General features: G+C 42.4%; 1 protein-coding gene across 1 annotated transcript in view; it reads right to left on the bottom strand.

Annotated features, from left to right (window-relative positions):
• Positions 1–21924, bottom strand: part of LOC139205776 (intermembrane lipid transfer protein VPS13B-like) — a 309322-nt gene that overhangs the window by 216557 nt on the left and 70841 nt on the right. Inside the window, exons 18-19 of the mRNA XM_070836087.1 lie at positions 9027–9161; positions 7766–7945 (exon numbers count right to left, since the gene is read on the bottom strand). Coding sequence (XP_070692188.1) covers positions 7766–7945; positions 9027–9161 — 315 coding nt within the window. The remainder of the gene's footprint in view (positions 1–7765; positions 7946–9026; positions 9162–21924) is intronic.

The raw sequence follows: 21924 nt of genomic DNA, 5'->3' as shown, positions 1-21924 counted from the left end.
ACTTTTAACAACAACCTGAATGAAAATATTAGAATGGATGGAAAATGTTCAACACATTCAGGGCATTTTAAAATGTCTTGCATTAGTGCTGGAAATGTTCACACCAAATGCGATGAAAGAGGCCCCCTTAGAGCCATTACAGGCAGTCATTAGGTCTTTACAGAGATCATCTTAATGAAACTGATGAGCTAATTCTTCCAACACTTTCACACGGTGAAAGGGGCTAATTACTCTTTCCCTTTCTCTCTGCCCTACCTAGACGACAACTTTTAGAAGTGAAAAGGCAGTGACCCAGATTGACCTCTCTTCACACTCAAAGGCTAAATCTTCATTTCTATCTGACTCACTTACACACCGCTATGATGCTTTGCACTGACAGCTAACACCAGACAAGCCTGTAAGTTGACCACTGTGTTCCCCTAAGCTGCAGTTAGTCCTGGGTTTCTGCAGCTTGAGCCCCGTCCTAGACGGAGCATTACTAAGCGCCCCTGCTTTATTACCACCACCTGTTAATGTGCTATAAATGATTATATTATTTTCATTGATTAATGTTTACATTACTTGCTCTGGTGTTGCTTGTGTAATGTTGGCTGTATTATGTTTAACACTCCCTAACTTCCCAATTTGCTATTTATATTCCATTTTCTGTTTGGTGGATTCTGTTACTTTACTGTTGCTATGACCAACTTCCCCACAGGGATCGTTAAAGTGCAATTTGCTCTCATCTATTCTCCAGTCTAAGCACGAACCCCTAAACTCCGTCCATTTTGACAGGATGTAAAATAGCCAATACCAAATGACCACATGGGAGCTGTGATATCATGTAAGAGTGGAGGTTAGCCTCCACAGCAGCTTTAGCCCCAGTCACACTCCAACCCGACCCCATCTCTAAATCAGTCCTTATCCCCTTGTACCAAATCTCTGCCCCCTGACCCTCGGCCTCACACTGCAGCCAGGCTTTAAGCACTGTGAGAGTGGCCTAAGTAGCCCAACACTTCACAGATGAACAGCCTCAGTAATGGGCCATGATTGACCTCAATAGCCAGCTCTGAGTGGGTTCCCTCGGGTCTAATCTGCACATTACCTGCTCTGCTTCACACACACTGCCTGACGAGACATGATGAGAGCAGCTGCCTTGAAGATTAAACAGATTGTTGAGGAAGTCACAGGGTGCTTAAACAAATAAACAAATGGAACAACCTCTTATGGTCTAGTGTAATGCACTTGAATTAATTTTTAATCAGATTCAGTGTGGACCCATTTGGACCCATCTGTACGCTGCAACAGCTGGAGTATTTGTACTTCTTGAATATATATACACACACTTTCAGATATCATCTTACTGAGGTATTTGTCTCTCAGGTGTTCAAAATCACTGCAAGGGAAGTTTTGGTCAAGTCCCAACTCCTAAAAAGCTGGCCACATCACTTTACAAGATTAGCTGAAGAAAGCGTCTCTTGCATTTTCTCACAAGGACGTACAATAAATGTATTTTTAGTACCATTTTGTCTACTGTAGGTCTATCAGCCAGAGAGAGTTCAAGCCAGCAGCTTAAAGCCATCAAGCTGCTGCCTGAGACAAAGCCAGACTGTTGATTTAACACTCAATGGAGTGAGTGAACACATGCAAAGGAGGGAAAAAGAGCATGATAGATGGACATATGAAAGTACGGCAGGCCTTTGAAAGATTGTAATGGAGGAGGCTACCATGGGAGATCCCAAAATTCACACCCCATCTACAGTGTCAGTGCAACCCATTGAAAGGCTACGGTTTCAGAGACGAGGCACATAAAGCACGTGTGGCAAGTGTTTCTACGTAAATGCCTGCCTGCGTATGTGCACGCAGTGAATGAAGTGCATGTATGCGCGTGTGTTTGTGTGAAACGCTCAGATCAAAGTCAGGTGGCGCTTCATTCCCACCTGCTCTCATTAGTCTTTTTTTTTTTGTCTGCAGACCCAGAGCACTGTAAGGTCCCACCTGTTTCTGACTGCTGTGGACAGGTCTCTTAGGACACACACACACACACACACACACACACACACACACACACACACACGCACGCACACGCACGCACGCACACACACACACACACACACAGGGCAGCATGGATATGTTGTTACCATTATAAACAAGAAAAGATGCTTATGTATAGATATCTATCCATCTATGTATGTATATACTTTATCTATATGCAGCATGTAACAGAGTATGTAGGTGTTGATGAATCTATGTAAATACAAGCACTGTAACTACATTTATTATTTTTTTACTCTATATTGACTATGTTACAGTGCGAACATCGTAGTTCAGTTGAGTTGAAGAGTGGACTCTTCAACTCTGTGTAAACACTCAAACTCTGAAACTATGTCTTCCTTCCATCTGTCTAGTATGAAAACAGTAATTGAGGAGAAAACAGCTTTAATATCTATTAGGGAACTAAATATGTTTAGTATTACAGCACCCGGGGAATTCTCCAAGGATTAATTCCATGTAGCTTTCATAATTCCCTCCAATATGTTTAAATTAAGATTAAAGATCACTTTGTTCCCCTATTCCCACAGCTCCCATGGTATGGTAAAGAGATCAAAACTGGAGGGCTTTATAGGGAACATCTTTAACATTTGCTCTGCTCTCAGTGTGCTTGATTAAATGTAACATTTTGAGATCCCAGAGTTCTGAGAAAAGCATAAATCATTGTCTCGCAGCTGCTGGCGTGCCTGGGGAAAACACATGCTATCCCTCACTCTCTCTCTCTCTCTCTCTCTCTCTCTCTCTCTCTCTTTTTGTCTTCTCTATGATCATAAAGCCCACCCGACCCGTTGGTCCCTCCTCCTCTGCTGCAAGTCAGGGTGGTGGTGGTGGTGGTGGGGGGGGGGGGGAACACCTGCAGGCTGCCGCTCACCCTGAGGTTCAGCATAAACCCCAGCTCCTCACACGCCCTCTCGCCCTCTACTCCCTCACACTGGCCCCGTCCAAGGCCCCCTTAGTCTTTCTCATCCATCAGCAGTGACAGGCTCAAGACGAAGCCAAGGAGGATAGTCAGACAGCCAGCCACTGTCCAGGGATCAAAATGATCAAGCTGTCTCCTGAGTAGTGCTGATAATTTACACTTAGTGTAGCACTGAAGATCACTCTGAGTGACATGACCTAGAATTTCAGGTCTTACTGAACCTCAAGGCACAGCTCTTCTCTGATTAAATTCAAACATAATTTATGGATCTAATACCAGTCAAGGAATATAGGCATCAGTCCCAGCGTGTGCTAGTGAAGGATGACATGTCCCTGGCTCTCAGCTGGGCCCATGTGGAAGACTAACCTGTGCCCTTCTGATCCTGCCTGCCAACCTGGATTGCTGCCTGCTTTGACTAAAAGCAACTACCTCACCGACTGGGCTCCACAAGTCTGACTCCTCCTATAGCTGCCTCACTTTCTTCTTCTCCATCCCTCTTTGTTTTTTTCACATTATTTAATAATGGCATTGATTTCTCACTATTCATTGTGTCCCACGCTATAACAGAGCACACACATGAATCATGTTTGGTTCATGGAGAGAGAGAGGAAGGAGAGAAAATGAAAAAGAAAAAGGGGACTTGGCTGTAGTGGACTCTGCCACTGCCAAAAAATGGTATCGCTGTTGGGTCCATCTGGAACGACTGCTCAATTAGTAGAATTCGTCTGGGACTGTCAGGTTGTAATGCAAAGGGTTAACAGCAAGATATGAAATTACTATAAGCCTTTGGATCTACAAAAGAGGGCATTTCAAAGCAGAGCTGCTTAGTTCTTCTGCGTTAAAACCCACGCCTTTAATTGTGTTTAATTTATTAGAATGTTCCAACCTCAGCTCTGTTAAATGAAAACACATTAGTCTGGATCTGCAGGAGTTCTGCAAGTGTACAGAGACTCCCTCCCACCACCACCCCCAGCTTCCCAATCCAATCTCTCACTTATTTTCTAAGTAAATTGGAATTTGGTTTTAATTCACTGGTAAACAATTAGACAGAAAACAGATGTCACTGCTCGTATTTAAAGGAACGTATCTCCTTGGTGAATTAACATTGCATGAAAATGTAAGAGAGATAGAGAGAAGAAGATTAAAACATGTGCCAAAGTTTCCATTAAAATGACTAAGACTATGCATTCATTATTACTTCAGCGCAATGAAAAGCAACATTCCCCATTGTGCTTTGAGGTTTGTTCTAAAAATATTTCTTGCAGACAACTGTGTCACAGAAAGAGGCAGTGCTCTAGATTTGGATGGAGACTTGTGTGATTGGCCATAAGTATTAGACCACATATACTGCATCAGAAGTGACCTCAGAGATATGGGTCTTTCTGAGCTCTAAAAAAGGGATGTAAAACATGGAGGAAATGGCTTCTGGGATGAATTAAAGGATCCATAAGGAAAGTGCTGGCAATCTCCAGAGCCTGTCACATCCTCTAAGAAATGAGACAACACAGAGATCACACATACATGACCAGTGGGGAAACACTGAAAGCAAGGCTTCCCTCATAAACCTTATACACACACTCACACACACATCAAATGTATGTGATTGTGCATATGTATGTGAAAGTATACATATATATATATATATATATATATATATATATATATATATATATAATATATTCAAAATCTTCTTTGGCTACAATCTAGTAGCGTGATGTCGATTACAAGTAAGCTCCCCCATCTTCCTTAAATAAATATTATGCTTTGAGAATTGGGCGGACAGATCCCACAGCACTGCTGTGCTTTGCGTTGCATCCCTACAAAAACCAGAAGTGACTAATCAAATGTAAAATAGAATATAAAAGTTGATTGGGCTCATTATATCATAATGTTTTCAGTATGTCTATTACTCCCCTACCAAAGTCCTACACTCGATGCATAATGATCACGCTTTAAGAATTTGCTAAATGGAATCAACAGATCCACATGGGACGAATAAAATGTGTTTGATGCCAAGGCCAAGTGCTCCAACATTTCAGAAATGTCATGATCACAAAATGTTGTGCCTCTAAGTCGGCCCCATGGGAGCAAAGGGTGCAGCCCATTTAGACTGGTGCTACTCCACCTTTCATCTCCGGCTGAATGAGGCGTTGCATCCATCATTCCATTAACACTGCTCTAACAGGCTCCCAGTCACCCTCAGGATGACAGCAGGGACATGGGACATGTGGACAGACCAAAACCTTTGATGTAAGCCTGACCACCATACAAAACACAGACCTATAAGTAGACACCCAAGAATGTCTGTGCGCACACACTAACTTTGCAAGCTCTTCCCTCAGCAGTTTGACATAACACACACACACACACACACACACGCATGAGAGACATGTTCCAGTCTGGTGAAACTGTTACCATCAAACCACACTACTGTCTCGCTTTGACTGTATTGACAGGTATATTGCAATTTACAGAAAGATTTCTGATAGAAATACCGCTTGTGTCTGTGTCAGCTGTTCTGCAGTGCCTTGTGTTCAATTAAAAGTGGAAATACAATATTTAATGTTTAGATTAATTTAATTCATTTAGGGTTGTTCCTTTGTGCCTACCAGCAGCCAATAAGAAGTTTGAATCTTTTGTCAGTCCTGTAAGAAACACAGATGTATTCATAAAAAATGTGAAAAGGAAGAGTAGTAAGAGTACTGTGGATGTGAGATTGGAAGAAAAACAAAAAGGTTAAAAGACAAAAGAGGGATGTGGGCAGAGTAAGAAAGAATGCAAGCACGAAAAAAAAAATAACATTAAACACAGGAGAAGGAGAAAAAAGAGCGGAGTATTGATGCAGTGATGAGAAGGAGTGCAGGCCTCACTGCTCCACATCTGCTGGAGATATATCCAGTGCTTCTGGGAGTCAGCCCCCCGCCACCCTTTCACCTTCATCTTCTTTCTCTCTCCCCCTCTTTTTGCTTCCTTTTGGTCTTCTGGTTTGTGTTCAGATCAGGTTTTAATATTCAAAAATATGTACTGTCTTTATGAGCCATTGCTTTGCTGAAATAATATGCACTCTAAATCAAAGTAATAGTCTGAGGCTGTGCACTAAACAGAATTTAGCAGAGTTCCTAAAAATATCCATCTATGTCTGTGAGGCAGTAAAGGGTGGAACAACCTCCTGTCAGAAATACAACGTTGCTTTTAAAATCTACTCTTATGTCACTGCAACTTTCAGGAAATTTATTCAGTGACTGTCCTCACATTTATCAAACTGTGAGTTGCCTATGAAATGTTAGCTTTTCCCTGCCTTACATTTTCAATTTATAGCAGTGTGTTCACTCTCTGTTCACTAGCAATGAGACAGTGATTGACTGGGTGACATTCAAACAGCAACAGCACAGAATTCCTGGTTAGGAATGGCCTCACAGATCCACTCTTCCTAAATCGTACTTATCTTATTACTTCTCTCCAGTGCATCCTACGCTACAGCTGTGTCTTCTCCTTACAGTCTGAAACCACCTGAGGCCAGCTCTATCTGCATCTCAGCGCTGACATGTTCGGGGCCCAGGGGCCTGATATGATTCAGAGCCTAGTTTGGGGGTTTACGTAAGTCAAGGCCGCACGATGAATCTCTGCAGCCCTGTATAAAAAGTGATGTACAATTGTGAATGAAGACAGCTCTGAAAATAAATACTGGAGGTGCACTGTTTTACACGGTCACCCCAGGCTTCTCCTGTATCTGCTGTTGAGCAGGAGGGGGTTGCAGGATAACGGCCCAGAGTGTACTTTGAAACTTTGAGAGACTCACCTTTAGTGGGTTTTCAGAAACATGGGAGCAATTGAGGGCCATGACATAGGAGAGACTGTCAAGTACATCTACTTCCAGAGGTTTCAATCTTGCCTGGTAGAAGGGTGGTTGCAGGTGGGGAGGAAAGGTTAGTGATACTGATATTCATGGCCTTGTTCACAGAGGAAAGCACTACAGGAGAAATTTCTGCTCGAAAGAACACTGCAGACATAGATGAGGACATACCTGGCTACTGCTGTAGATACATGAGATGCGCAGAGATGTAGGCGTTAAATATCCAACTCACTAAATAGAGGACTACACCGCTTTGAGCTTTGGAATGTGAATTGTATTTTTAATCTTTTGGAAGGACTACTGAATGATCCCACGCCCTCCCTCTAAACACACATGCAAACACCCACACACACTCTCGCACTGACACCAGAAACATAATCTGCGGTCTAAGGACGCAATCAAAAACTGCAACCTGACATCAGTGCAGCCTTCAACAGCAATCCTCGAGTGGTTAGCTGTTGTTAGCCAGCTCAGCCCAGCACTGACAGAGACTAACTGCTGTTTAGAGAACTCATGCTGCCTGTAAAGAGACGAATAGTTGCCAACCATGCCTCAAGGATACTGGAGTGGAAAACACTTATCGGCTTTACTAAACAAATAACTGAAAGGGGGCATTGCGTGACATTATGGGAGGAAGGAAAATATGATGAACTAAACAAACCGAGAGTCTTGCATTAGATCACCAATAATTGAGATGGAATATGGACTACCAGTTCTTGTCACGAGTCCAAACACCACAACCACGACCGGAAAATGAGCTAAAAAAACTGATATATCAACACAGCATGGTGATTTGTTATTTTAAAAGTACACAGGTTGAGTAAGAAATTGCAACATGAGAGAGGGAGAGGAGAGGAGAGGAGAGGAGAGGAGAGGAGAGGAGAGGAGAGGAGAGGAGAGGAGAGGAGAGGAGAGGAGGAAATGCATGCATCTAAAGACATTTAAAAAGCTTCTTCTTCTACCTGAGTTCCTGCAGTCATCTCCTTGCTGAGGGACCTGAACAGAAAACGCCAGCAGGTCGGGGGCAAGCAAAGATTCTGGCTTGCGGATCTCATTAAGCCAGCGGCTCATATGGAGCTCTTTGGTGTCAGATGGCCCCTGAATCAGAGGGACCAGCTTCTCCTTAATCCCCTCTCCTGAACCTAAGAGACAAGAGTTAGAGGCTGATTAATATATTTACAAATTCCCCAGATATCAAAATCAATAAGAATCCTTGTCTCGAAAGCTTCACAGATTACTAGAAAACACATTTAGTACAAAAGTTTCAAAGCTGAAATGGAGAAAATGAAGTTTTACCGGTTTAGCTTTGCTGCAACAGCATTTTTCTGACTGTACAAGTGTACAAGTCGCCTTATATAAGCGTTGTTTTAGTGTCTTCTAATAACTGAAGTGGTTCACAAAATAGTGAGGACACTATGTGCCTAAAAGATTTTAATAAAAAAATTAGCTTTTTTAAAACAACTTTCAGCATTTTGTCAACAATTAAAGGAGTCGGTCAGCATTTTGGGTCTTCGAAGCAGCACTACACAACCCAAAGACACCACGTCATCCATGTTGAAACTGCAGACGAAATCTGTGGAAAAATGCTATGAATAACATCAATAGTCTTTAAAATCATTGTAAAATATGTCGAACAGAGAAAATGCATTGGTAAAGGGAACAGCTGCCGCAAGGACAGACTGACCACGAGGAATATGATGGACATACACAATAAACTAGGTGCTGGAAAAAACAGTACTACTCACCTTTGTATCTGTGTTTGCTCAGGTGATTTATTTACCCCAAAAGTTAAACTTCTACGTGTACATGTACACTATCTTATGCATCCCCTACAGATGTTAATTTTGAAATAAGGAAATTAATTGCACATGTTTTTTTCCTTGTATTTCTATATTGACAGCTGCAAAAGATCTTATAATCTGCCTGACATCATGTGTGTAGTTTGACCTCGTGAACTCCATGCTATGACACTAGCTGCAATAACATCCTTGCCATCAAAGACATGGCCAGAGCCCAATGACAGCGCCCCAGGAGAAAACAGCAACTAAGTCACATAGTTGGAGTGAAATCAAGATAAAGACTGAGCGGGAGAAAGAGAGGGAGAGAGACAGAGTGGAGTGTGTAAACGGATAAGTTAAAGAAAGTAAAAGAAGAGTCTAGTCGGTCTCACTCTCTCCCTCCTACACAGGCAGTAAAGTTTTAACAGGGCACAGCTGCACACACCTGGGGTCCTGGCGCACACTTTTACAGCTCCCACGGTTCCCGAGGCGCATTTCACCGTCGCACGGCTGCAGAACTTCAGCTCCAGGTTTTGGACCGAGCCCTCGAGAGTCGGTGACGGGCCTGGAGACTTCACACCTAATAAAAAAAAAACAAAGTGAAAATGAAGTGCAGTCCGGCAGGTTTAAACACCGCTGCCGTGGCTTCGTTAAACACTTGATTGGCCTTTAATTGTTCTTGACCCCTTTCTTTCCCTCTCTGTCTCTCCCGAAGTTCTGAGAAACCAGGTGCACTTAAACACAAATATCACCAACACCAGGCAGTGTGTTGCGTTTATCTAAGCTCTGGCAGGGAGAACAGTGGTGCCCTCTGTTTCTAAGGTTAACCAGTTGTTGTTGTGTGTATCATTATGAGGACTATGTTAAATAAAAACACATGCACCTTACAGTAAGCTGTAAACATTTGTTAAAACAAAGTGAACAGCCCCCTAAAGCTACAAACTAAACAACAAATTCTACCGTAATGTATGACACTCCTTTATTTACTCCTGACTTTTGCTACAATGTCTGCCAGTCCCAAGAAAATTTGTTTTATAGGCACATTTTATTTGTATTTTTTTATTCCTCTGGATTTAGAAAGCTTCCTGCGAAAACATTTACAGTGTACTGGTGATATTTTGGACACACTACTGCAAAGCCCCGACATCACGGCCATATTGTTTTAAAAAACTGCCCAGGAAGGATATTAAAATAGATAAAAACCCTTAAATTGTCAAGTGCTTGCTCTATCTGTTTTACAAGCTCTCAGTAAATCTACCGAGTTGAATGACTTGAACATTTTAAGTTGAATAACAGGGACTATTAGGAGAATGAGTAACAGGCCAATATAAAGGATATATCTTTCCAAAACAATATCCAATACAGTCACACCAGTATCCAGCTTAGTGTCAACTACATTTCACCTAACACCAGCATTACATCACAGGAGCCTCAAGTGCTCTTCACTCTATGATTATTTCTCTTAATGGCAGCCTAGTGTGGAAGAACCTTCTGTCTGCCATCTTTCCAAAATGAAACAGTTTGCACTGTGGTAAGGAGCGGGGGGGATTACATACTCGCCATTATGATATGTCAATGTTATTTCTATGGTGAGAGGCTATTTCAAACACATAACAGGAGGAGGATGGAGAAATAGCTGGATGGCTAAAAGATACTGTAGAGTTTAGGGAGTTCTGCGCCAAACCGCCTGTTGAGAGAGGAGAGGAGGATCCATCCATCACATGCTACATTCTTCCAGTGAGCTGGATCTGTCCAAGGGAATCACATTAAATTCTTACATCACCTGTTCCAATAAGGCTTTACTTCTCAGAATAATCCCCTCTTACAGTGATAGCACTTCATTTCCTACAAGTGTCCACAGCACTACGTTTACAACTTAGTGGGGTTTTTCTTTGTGTCAAATGCTGGCCCGCTGACTGTGGGATCAACAAGTCAAAAGAAACATCTTGAATATAAACACAAATACATAAAGAACCGATGAAGAACAAATGAAACAGATGGATCGGATACCTGGGATTTATTGCCTATCGGTGAACGAGTAGGTTCTGTATTAATAAGGCACAGATGAGCAGTGCTACCAGAGAGGCTATGAAAGCACAACAGGTCATTATTTGGCAACAGTTCCTGAAGCTACCAGAAAAAAGTTGGTCTTTGCATCTAAAGGCTTTCTTTCATCTACATCCACATCCTCTTTGATATTTTTTTGTTATATTTCTTATTAACTCTTTTACCAGTTTTCTGGCTCAGATTTGGTTTACTCCCCATTTATCATCTCCTCCCTTTGTCCATCTGTTTGGTAAAGTCACTACTGTTTTTGAGTTTTTACGTAGGTAGTCAAAAATTGCAAAGCTGCATAAACGATAAAAGATAACTGGGAGAGGCTCTTTTTCACTAAGATGACTACATTTTAGGTTGCAGTTCTTGATCCCAATCAACTAGAAGTTTAAAGGTAGTTTTAATGTAAAACAGAAGGCAGTGTGGATAAGAGCAGGATTCAAGTGGACACATACATGCAGCACATTTAACCAAGGGAATTACTGGCAATTGCTAAAATCCCTAACCACTGACTTCCCTCCTCTCCCTCTCTCGGACAAATTACCCAGCAACCTCTTCACCTGCTGTCTGAGAGGCCCTCTATCAACCCAGATGGAAGATGGGAACGTTAATTACCCTCCCTCTGTCTCTCTGCCTGCTACTTAATATCTCTGCAGGTCAAACAGAGCAGTGCTGCATGTCTCTCTGTGGCTTTGGTTACCTGCTTCTCTATCGGCCTCCTCTGTCTATAGGACAGCTGTTCTATATGAAGGGAGCAGAACAGACTTATACAGTATGTAACATGTATAAACAATGTGTTTTCAAGTGGTTATACCCAACATATACCTTTTAATATTACAGTGAACAAATCACAATGTTGTCATAATGTTTAGCAGAATCTATCTTAAGCTGGTGTTATTTTTAAGACTTAAGACCACAAAGATCAGTTGTTTTTTGTCTCTCCTTCCCACTCCTGCGTTGCTAAGTGTGTGTTAGTTTTGAGAGCATACAAGCACAGACAAATTTTCCTCTTGACGTCCTCAGTCAACTAAAAATTAAGTACCATGGTGGAGCATATTGTTTCAGAAAACTATTAAGGACTTTTGTAATCTAGTTTTTTCAATTGTTTAGTTCATTTAAAGAAGCTTCACATACAGATGCATACATTTGTGCTATATGATGTGATCCACTAACAGAGGGAAGGACAGAGAATGACATGACAGGCCTCCCGTCCTGGAAACAATAAAGCTTACATACATTTGCCATAAAAGGAGTGTTCCAGACATTTGGCTATATTATTGAGTGTGTCTCAGTGAACCTAAAAACACGTGACCCATCCACCCTGAAAGTGCAGACACTTATGGAGAATGGATATCCAGATTTACTGACCATTTGGCGTTTTTTAAAACAGAGCTGAAGGAAAAATGATTGCAACAGTGATGAGTAGGCCTCCACACTGACTGACTGTTCCCTTGAGTCTTTCATTCTTTCTGGAATTGATGGAGATGTTAAAAGAACAAGCCAATCTGGAACATGACGGGGGCCGTTCACTCCACTCTGCTCTTTGATAAATGGCACTAGGGGTATCACTGTAACAAATCCCTCTTTGCCCACGTAGATGTCCTTAAGGCCACGGTGCACCTGCTGGGGTGCTGGTTGTTGCGTGGGGGGGCTCTGGACAATGTTTTGTCCAGCTGTTAGACTATAAAAAAGTGGGGTACACAGGAAGGGGGAAAGCACAAGGTTTGGTGGTTTGTCAACCTAACAGTGGTATTCAGTTTGGTTTATGTATGTAAGATGTATTAGTGTGTGTGTGTTACACCCAGACGTGTGTGTTTCCGTGTTTCTGTGTGTGACTGAGTGGGTGAATGTGTGTGGTGCTGTTACTCTTCAAGCACGGGCAGGTGCAAGAAGTACATAAACACACAGCTAGGGGCCAGAGGCTAAGGCACTCCATCAAACACTGTGAGGGCAACTACGGGCAGCTGGATTTGCCATCCTGAGCGCTGAGCTGGATAGTCAGTAAAAGAAATATTAAGGGGTAGAAAGAAAGAAAGAATAGATAAAAAAAAAAAGAGAGAAAGCACACACCGATGGAGCAGTATGGGATGTGGAGGCTGCTTTTTTGGTTTCTGCATACCTCAATAGTTGGCATGCACATGTGTCAGTATGTCCGTGTGTGTGTGTGTGTGTATGTGTGCAAGACATCTGCAGACTTGAAAGCCATGTTTTACACATTCCAACATGTCCTGCTCTCACTGCTTTGAGGAATGGTATGGGAAAGTTGTCTGCCTATAATGCTAGACCAGGCCAATGGACATTTTAAACCAAGAAGCACAGTGTTTGTATAAGCATGCATTCACAAAACACTTAATAATACCTCAGAAATACGAAGCAATTTTCATTTCCTATGTTATGGAAATGTTTTTCTAACAAATAAGCCAGGACATGCACATGGGAGCACGGAAACTTTATAAGAAGAAGGGAAAGGAAGAAGTGACCCTCGCTCTTTTAATGTATGCTCTTGAATTTTAGAAAATATCCACAGTAGCCATTGCAAGCTTATGCAGAACTTTCTACTTTTAGAGCTAAAAAATAAAAAAATGATTCATACTACAAGACCAAAAATGTATATGGACAGAGAAGGATAGTAGGTGCTAAAGCAGTTATTACACCTCACATAGTCACATGACAGTCATCAGAAAACCACATATAATGGCACACATTAATGCACTAGGGATCAGTCTTACATGTGATGATGATCAGCTGACAAGAGGATGTACATGATCGTCAAAGCCTAATGGCCAGGTAGACAGACAAAAACAGACAGAGAAGGAAAGAGAACCAACAGTACTAAAAGCTCCAAGTTTGGCAATGGGCCCACAGCAGCTAGGGGGTTGACAGAAAAAGAGGTAGACATGGACAAGTTGGGTAGACCAAAAGCAGCCAGCTGAGCCATTAAGTGCTGATGCAGAAACAATAACTGTCTCTCCTAAGTCAGGAGGGGCTGAAGTAGGAGCAGTAAGTAGGAGCAGGAGGTCTGCTGGCACTTTGCCCAGTACTGACACACAGCAAAAATACAGACACATGCAGAGAGAGTGGGACAGGAAAACAGACAAGGTGAACCAGTAGTGGTTTGTCCTGCAGTTAAAGCTGAGAAGAGAGCGGCTTTGGCACGGGGACAACACAAGTCTGCAGGGGAGAGTCATCACTTTGAACAAAATTTCATTTTATACTACCAGAAAATGATTCAGAGGATTGTAGAGACTTTTCAAGAATCATAAAGGTAACTTTAGGAATGCATGAAACGTTTAAATAAAATCAATCACTTGAAGAAAGTCGGTGACATTTTCACAGAGCAAAAATATGTTTTGCTATTTTACACCAGCAACACAAGCCTATGAGTAAATCAGCTTACAGTCAATAAAGGACAGCAGATACAGTCAATTTGGAGTCCTGTGGTGTAGCATACAGGAATGCATACATTCTGTTAAATATATTGAAATGTTTTTAAATAAATGGAACAGGGACTGGGGAGTGTACATGAGCACATGAGCAGTGGTTGCTACCATTGTTAAATTCACACACACTTGCAGGCCACTGTCAAAAAAAAAAAAAAAAAAACTCAGTTAACAGGCAATTCTTCTACAGAGGCAAGATTTTTAACTAAAGAACCCTCACAGTGCGGCTGGGGGGAGGTTAAGCTGCTTCCAGCACACTGAGCAGAGGTTAGACTGGTGGGGTATGCAAGTGGTACTTGCTGCCTATAAGGGTCATGGTATAAAGACAGTGATGGGGTGTAAGTGCTGGTGGTAGCGGAGGCTGGGGGTCTAATTTCCATGATTACCATCCCCTCCAGGTGCTGCCTGCCTTTCCGTCTGCCCACTAAAGCAATGACACATGTTCTCTGCACATTGAAACCTTGGTTCTCTCTGCCACCGAATTACCACAATTAAGGAGTCTTAATGCGGAAGCAATTTGGCCAACACTAATGGGCCTAGGCAGTGAGGTTTAGAAAGGGAGGGGGGGTAAAAACAAAATTCAGAGCAAAATTCAGTGAAAGAGTTATAGAACAAGTGAGAAAGATGAGAGAGTGTGAGAGGAAAAAGGGAGAGACAGAGACAGATGTGCAAAGAGTGATAGAGAAACATGTGCTGTGACATAGAGGATTCCCGCATTGCCACTTGTAAGGAGACGATTAGCTGGTGGTGAGATAGGCCATTAAAACACAGTTCTGGATGAGAGGGCCTGCCTCTCAATCTCCCATATCCCTAGCCTAATGCTGCCCTGACAAATTTGGTTAGCAGAAGAAACAGGGGCGTTCTGGCTTTGAAGTAGCAGCCAGGGTGGGATGCCAGTGTGGTTCCACCATGAGAGAGATGCTCGCAACTACAGACCGCAGCTAATGACGCTAAACCAGCCCCTCCGTCACTGAAATGTAACTCTGGATTACTGCTCTCTCTCTCTCTGACTCTCAAGATCTCTGTGACTCTATAACTCACGCTCGCTCTTTTTCTAAGGCTCTCTCTCCTCGACTCCTCTTCCCGTATGGAAGAGAATTAAAGAGAAACCAAGCAGAGAGTTCTTGTTAATCAATAATCCGCAGAGATCAATATTTATGTCTCAGCTTTGCAGAGGCTGACTGTGTCTGTGTGTGGTGGTAGCCAAGACGTGACTGGGGTTTTGGTGCTGCGGGGCACTTCAATGGGAGTTACAGTGGAAATTTATGGCCTTGTGACGTGGAGCTATGTGCTCAGTCGGCACTAGTCACTACCCTTAGATGGGATGGTTGGCTCCCAGCAGGGAGCCAGCTCTGCAGACACTACCAGATGACATAAATACAAACAGATTTATTTGAGGCTGTCATTGATTCAGGGCTTAGTAGCATTCAGAGCAGTATGCTGTGGGTGCTTTAAAGCCCATTCTACTTACTCTGCATTTTGTTTCAAGTCTCTGTGATGCTCTTTGCTTTGTGTGTAAAATGAAGTTTTCAAACATGTTAAACCGTTATTAGGCTTCTTAATTACTTATCAAACAATCTCTTCTTTCACTGCCATATGTAAAGCATCCCTTATGATTCTTATTCTTCACACCATTATTTATTCTGGATTGAAAGTAAAGGCTTAACGTGATGCTTTCCTGATAAAGTTAGTTATTTTCATTACTCTTTGTTAGAGTGAGTAATATACAACACAACTATTTATACTTTACTATATCTTTACTGTGCACACCTGAACGTGTCTTCCTAGGTCTGTTTAACACATTATCTATTGATGGAACATTGTAGGAGCCTAGAAGTCTTTACCACGGTTACGTTTCATAAACCACTGCAGGGGGTTTTCATATCGTATTTCAGTTTACCCTCCACAGGGGAGAGTTGGGAGCTGAGCGTTCCAGCTCTAAATGATGAAAGCTTAAGTCTACAGAAACTGTGCTCAGCCCAAGCTTGGCCAGCTAACTAACTGCCCTCCTCAACTACCCGCGACCAGCCAGGTTTCTAAAAAGCATGATAGATCTTCAAGATCAACTACCAATTTAAGTGCTATACCGTGCCAATGGTATATTGGATTTAGCGGTAAGTGGAAAGATGCCTCAGAGAAACCATCAATGATTCATATCAGAGAGCAAAAATCAAAAGTTGGACATCAAACTCAAGCATACAGATCCCGAACTGGGATCATCCATGTCCTCCAACATGCCCTGAATCACATCTTATTTCCCATGACAGAAAAGTGGGCTACTATTCAAACAAACAGAGGAGAGAAAATCCTTGGCGCACTCTCAGTTGACTCCTGATTTTTTAAATATCATCTTTCACCAGAAGCTAGCAGACGGTGTGAGGAAAAGGGGAATGATGAATGGAGCTTCATGGTGAGACATGACAAGCCTGTTGTCCCCCGATAAATGTCTGAAGTCACCAACCACAAGGGGGAGGTGTGTGTGTGTGTGTGTGTGTGTGTGTGTGTGTGTGTGTGTGTGTGTGTGTTTATCTGCTCTTGCATGTGCAAACCGTTGTTTAGTGAACGCTAACTTGAGATGTTGTTGACGCCAAGCATTTCATGTTCCTCTCATCCCATTAAACATACAAACATCCATGTAATCTGAATCCTAATTGTGGGACAACACAACAAACTTCTGTTTTGCATTGACTTCACTGGTTTCTCTCATTAGCTCCGGAGTGAAGTGAGCGACAGAGAAAGACCAGAGAGCTTCAGGAAGACAAAAGAAAAGAGGAAGGCCTGAGTCTGGATTGACTTAAAACATCACCACAATCTGCCAGGAGTGGAGCGAGGGCCGTCTGTAGCTCATTGAAGTTTTCATTGACAAGAGCCGTCTCAAGTTCCATCCAAGATTTATTTATCGGCTCACTGATGCTGACACAACGTGTTTTTAATGTCAGAAATAAGGTTGCGTATGGATGAAAAAGCCCTCTTTCTTTCCTTTCCCTCCTGCTTTCTTCCTGCCCTGATGTCAATCCGTGAAGCAGACAAGTAGACAGGCAGAAATTTCTCTCAAACCAATAAGTTACCTCTTCAAAGAAGTATGGATACTTGATTGAGGGGCCAGGCTGCGCTGAAACAGACATCTCAGGGTTTTCATAAAGCTTCCCATCTCTTTACTGACATTTGTGACAACCACAAACCATGAAAAAAGGCTTATGTCCTTCCTTCTTTCACTTTCATTGTGGAACAATGAAAAAGGGCTATCCAAATAACGTCCATGAGCTAAGTGTATGGGCCCATTATATGACAGGGCAAAGCTGCATGTTCCTCTAGCTTGTCTTGATTAATAGATGGGAGACATTAAGGTGGTGAGTAAGAAGGCCATGTCAGCCAAAATCTGCACAGGAAAACAATGGAAACCTGAGTAGAGAGAAACCTTCCCTGTTCAGTCTCACAGCCAGGACTATGCTACCAACTGCTGCATTATGGGGGATGAGAAGGAAACACCAGGGAGGGAGAAAAGACACACGGTACATTAAATGCACAATATACCAGGGATTATTTTACAGAGGTGACAGAGTGATATGAAAATGGACACTTTTTCCCCTCCAATACCACAGAGCTATTACCGAAACTTATTATGCCGCAGCGTCACAGGGGGATTTGCGTCAGACCCGTGCTCCTGAAGGCAGTTAGATCACAGGGATGTGGACTGCTAGCCATGACAGGAGAAGCCTTTTTCATGCAGTGCAAAAATGCGTAAAAACTGTTGTTGACGTGGTCTTCTAAGAGACTGCATTTGTTTCCAAGCAATGGGAAATATCAGTGTGAAGAAAAGTATAAATAAGTCTCCCTGACGTAACCTTGAATAGTCTTGAATCTTTTTTCCACTCTTTTCACCGTTTTTCTCCCAACTGCCCCTTCCCCTGTTGTATGTGTAGGGGGGACTTGTAAAAACAAAAGACTTGTTTTAATAATGATAGTGTTATGAGTGAGAGCATAAGTCCTGGGCTATTATTATCAACATGCTTCTAGTCACTATGCTGTGAGAGCATAGGCTCTCTGTGTCCAAACATTCTTTCTGTCATTTGCCTTAAATGGGATTGTACGCTGTGAGTTCAGGAGTACATATAGAATTTGCTAAAGACGGAGGTGGGCATGCATCTGTGCACTTTACGTGTGTGTGTATTTGCGTCTAACCTGAAACTCAATTAGGTGCAAAAGCTGGGTTTAATAAAGGGAGCCAATGGCCAGTTGTGTTTCTGGGCACTGAGGTCCTCCCCACACTCTCAATCTCTTTATTTCCTTCTTTCTGTCACTTTTTTTCTTCAACCTTTATTTTCTTTCTCTCTTTCATTTTTCATTCTGCTCATTATATCGTTCACTCTCTCTCTTCCTCTTCCTCTGTTCTTTTCCCTCTATATCTGTCATGCTCAAGTTATGTCACAGCTCGTATATCACCCAGCAATCATCTAGAGCACGTCTGGTGACCACCACCAACAAACTTCTACCAATGCCCCCCCTTCCTCTTGTCCTAGTCCAGACCACCACAGAGCTCTGCGGCCAGAAAACCAGCTGTGGTGGCTGCATTAAAGCTGAATCCATCACTGGTGGAAATGCCAATTTTATGCTGATTTAAATGACCTTGATCTTTTGTCTTTTAAAATGAAGCCTTTCACAAGATCAAAATAATGCTCAAGCCATTCTGCTCTGCAGGGTAAGATGGTAGAAAGTTAACAGCATTAGTCTCAGCTCCACTTCCTTTTGCCAACTTGGTTAGAGATCCTGCACTGGTCCCAGGGGGGTTAATTTAAGGAAGACAATGTCAAGGAGAAGCTTATTAATATGAAAAAAAACAGTCAACCTGAGACTGGCTTAAATGAATGGCTTATTGAATTGCTCATGTTTATTGTAGCCGTCATTTTGATATGGCAAAGAAACCAAAACCAAACTTCCTCAAGACCACTTCACTTCATTATGTAATGCTTGCAGTGGAAGTCCTTGACCGAAAATCAGTGCCTCAAATATTGGTCAGCTACAACTCATTTTCAAGCAAATAACATACGCAGGAGAAAACAGGCTAAGAGGACTTTCTACCACTGGCTGTATTTGAAAGGAATGGACAGGCAAACTCATCCATCTTCTATAATGAGCAGTCTAAAGTTACTCTAAGTCTGGAGCATCCCAGCGTCTCTGCGTGTCATCTGGAGGGTTTACTGCTATGTCACGGATGCGAGGACACAAGAAAGACTCCTGATTTCTGTTTAATCAGTGAGACAAAGAGCGGAAACACAAACACCATACACACAGGCATGCATGGAGGCAGGCCAATGAACATGCACACATGAAAACACACATGCAGGCACTAAACAGTCTTATTCTCACAATCATATGTGTAATATAAGCAATATTTATAATACATGGACAAGACATTACTGAGCCATGCTCCCCCAGCCAGAGTTGTACCATCTGCAGGTTTAAGAGCTCTCGTTGACTCATCACTGTATACTGAGCGATAAATACATCAGTTGAATTTGAAAGACTCGGGTCCATTGGGGATGTAGTGCATGAATCAAAATCCAATAAAGCTATCATCAATGAGGAAATGATGAAAAATACAATCAGAAAACATTCGCAGCAGATTCCATGTGCTCATGGCAATGTACAGAATAACAAATGTATGATTTAATCAGAAAACCTCACCATGGTAACTTTGTTTAAACAGTGAGTGATATTTAACTATGGAGGGTAGTTAACTATGACAGAAGTCATTTTTCACCATCATCATGTCACTGTCAAAGGCACACATATGCATATTTTTGAGATATGGAATGTTTCCTGCAAGATTCTGGGATAATGCACTGTGTAACAGAAACCAAATAAAGTTTTCATGAATAGACTGATCAATAAATAGAGTTTTCAGCCATCTAATATCCAATTATTTGTTGAGACAATGCACTTCAGAGTGTGCAATGAGAAACTGAATGTGTGCACTGAAATTACACTTTCCCTGTACCAAAATTAGACACACATTCACCATACTCTCGTGCACAACACACTGCATGCTCACACATGAATGCATGCAGACTCAAGTAGTGTGTGGGAGGTCACTGTGGTCAGTGTGTCGCTGAATCTGAGGTTAGCAGTGGCTAGAACCAGCGGTAGGCAGGAATTACTGGCTCCTCTCTACTACTATTACCGCTACTGCTATTACTATGGCTGCTACTGCAAACCACGAGGGCATCCTGGAAGTGTAAACAAAGAAAACGTGAAAGACGGGCTACCCACTGAAAATCAGAGATGAAAAAAAATTCAGGTTTACAGAAAGAAAAATTTAATTGTGTGAGACAATAAATTCAGCAACAAAATGAGATAAAAGAGAAAGTTAACCGTTGGCAGCATTGCACATAAATGATGGAAAGAAAGGACAGTACCAAAAGTGAAAAAAGCAAAAAACAAAGCAAGAAAATGAGAAAAATAAGCCAACAAAAAGCAAGAAAGAAAGAGGATTTCTAAAGCAAATGTGGGAGTAATGATGGAGGAAATGCAGCAAAGCAGAGCTAAAAAGAAATGCATGGAGCGGTTACCCTCACTGGACAGCTGACATGGCTGAGGGCTAGAGGGCACATACTATGAGACTGTGCACACTAATGTGTGCACAAACACACACAAACACACACACACGCCTCCCAAAGGACTACCTCTCCGTTTTCACCACACAAACCAGACACATAAAGTATGACGTACTGTTTGCTGCAGAGCTCCCTAATAAAACATTACACTAGTGTGAGCTTCACTGGAATGCAAATACAGAATGCTGGAGTAAAGTGTCACCACAAAAAACTCAACAATGTCCCACAGACAGTTGTGTGACAAACCAAGCCGTCACGCAACAAGCACTGACTGACAACATCTGATTCATGAGGAAAATAAGATTTTACGGTTTGTTTTCTGATTTCACTCAATCGTCTCAGGGCTTGCAGACCAAACACAGGCTACAGTCCATATGGTGCTCGCTGGGTTACTGCTGCCACTGAGCAGCACTGTAACTCGAAGTCTTACAAGTCCTAGAGGCTGTGTTCCAGTCAGCTGCAATGATTTTAAGTCTCTGACTGCTGCTTTAATCTGAGTCCACCAATTATTTTGAAGAACATTTTACAGTCTGTCAGTACCTTGAGATTAAAACTGAAGCTTTTTTGAGTTTTCCCCCCTTATTGGATTGTGGAATTTCCTTTGGACAGCGAAGTGGCTCCCCCACGAAGGACACTGACCATCTGTGTTATCAGCTAGACCTCGATATGAAACACCTTCAACTATTGAAAAACAGTGTAACATCAAAGGACAGAAGGGAGGAGACATTCCTAAAGGAATGAATAAAGCACATGTTCAAAGTGAACAGCTTTTGTTTGCCATGTTCAGTGTTTGGCCTCAGCATGTGTGTGCGTGTGAGAGCTTTGTCCTGGCAATGGCCTGACGACCGCTGGTTGGTGACACAAGAATGAATTAACGCAAAATTTAAATCTGGATATAGGATCTGAATCTTGTGAGCGTTACTACAGACCCATGCTTTTACCACAAACAGTAGCAGCCTGTCAGCCAGCGAGTCACAGTAGCGGAAAAATGCAGCCACTGCTGAGATTACAAACACTTCTACTGCACAGCGAGCCAAATAGGTGGCACCATGTCAGTAGTTTAGCAGCGCTGTCCCCATATTTGTAAAGAACGTAAAATAAAGAGCACTGCCTGATAGTGAGGACTTTTTCAACCCAGAGCAAAGCAGAGCAGAGAGGAGCAGAGGAGTGAGTAGGAGGGCAAGTAGCCAGCACAGAACAGCCGGCACAGTCCGATCATGACAAAACACTGTGG

The sequence above is a fragment of the Pempheris klunzingeri genome, chromosome 8 (assembly GCF_042242105.1).
Source record: "Pempheris klunzingeri isolate RE-2024b chromosome 8, fPemKlu1.hap1, whole genome shotgun sequence".
In the NCBI taxonomy this organism is placed as follows: domain Eukaryota; kingdom Metazoa; phylum Chordata; class Actinopteri; order Acropomatiformes; family Pempheridae; genus Pempheris; species Pempheris klunzingeri.
The sequence above is the reverse complement of the archived record's forward strand: the minus strand, read 5'-3'. Positions and strand labels throughout refer to the sequence as shown.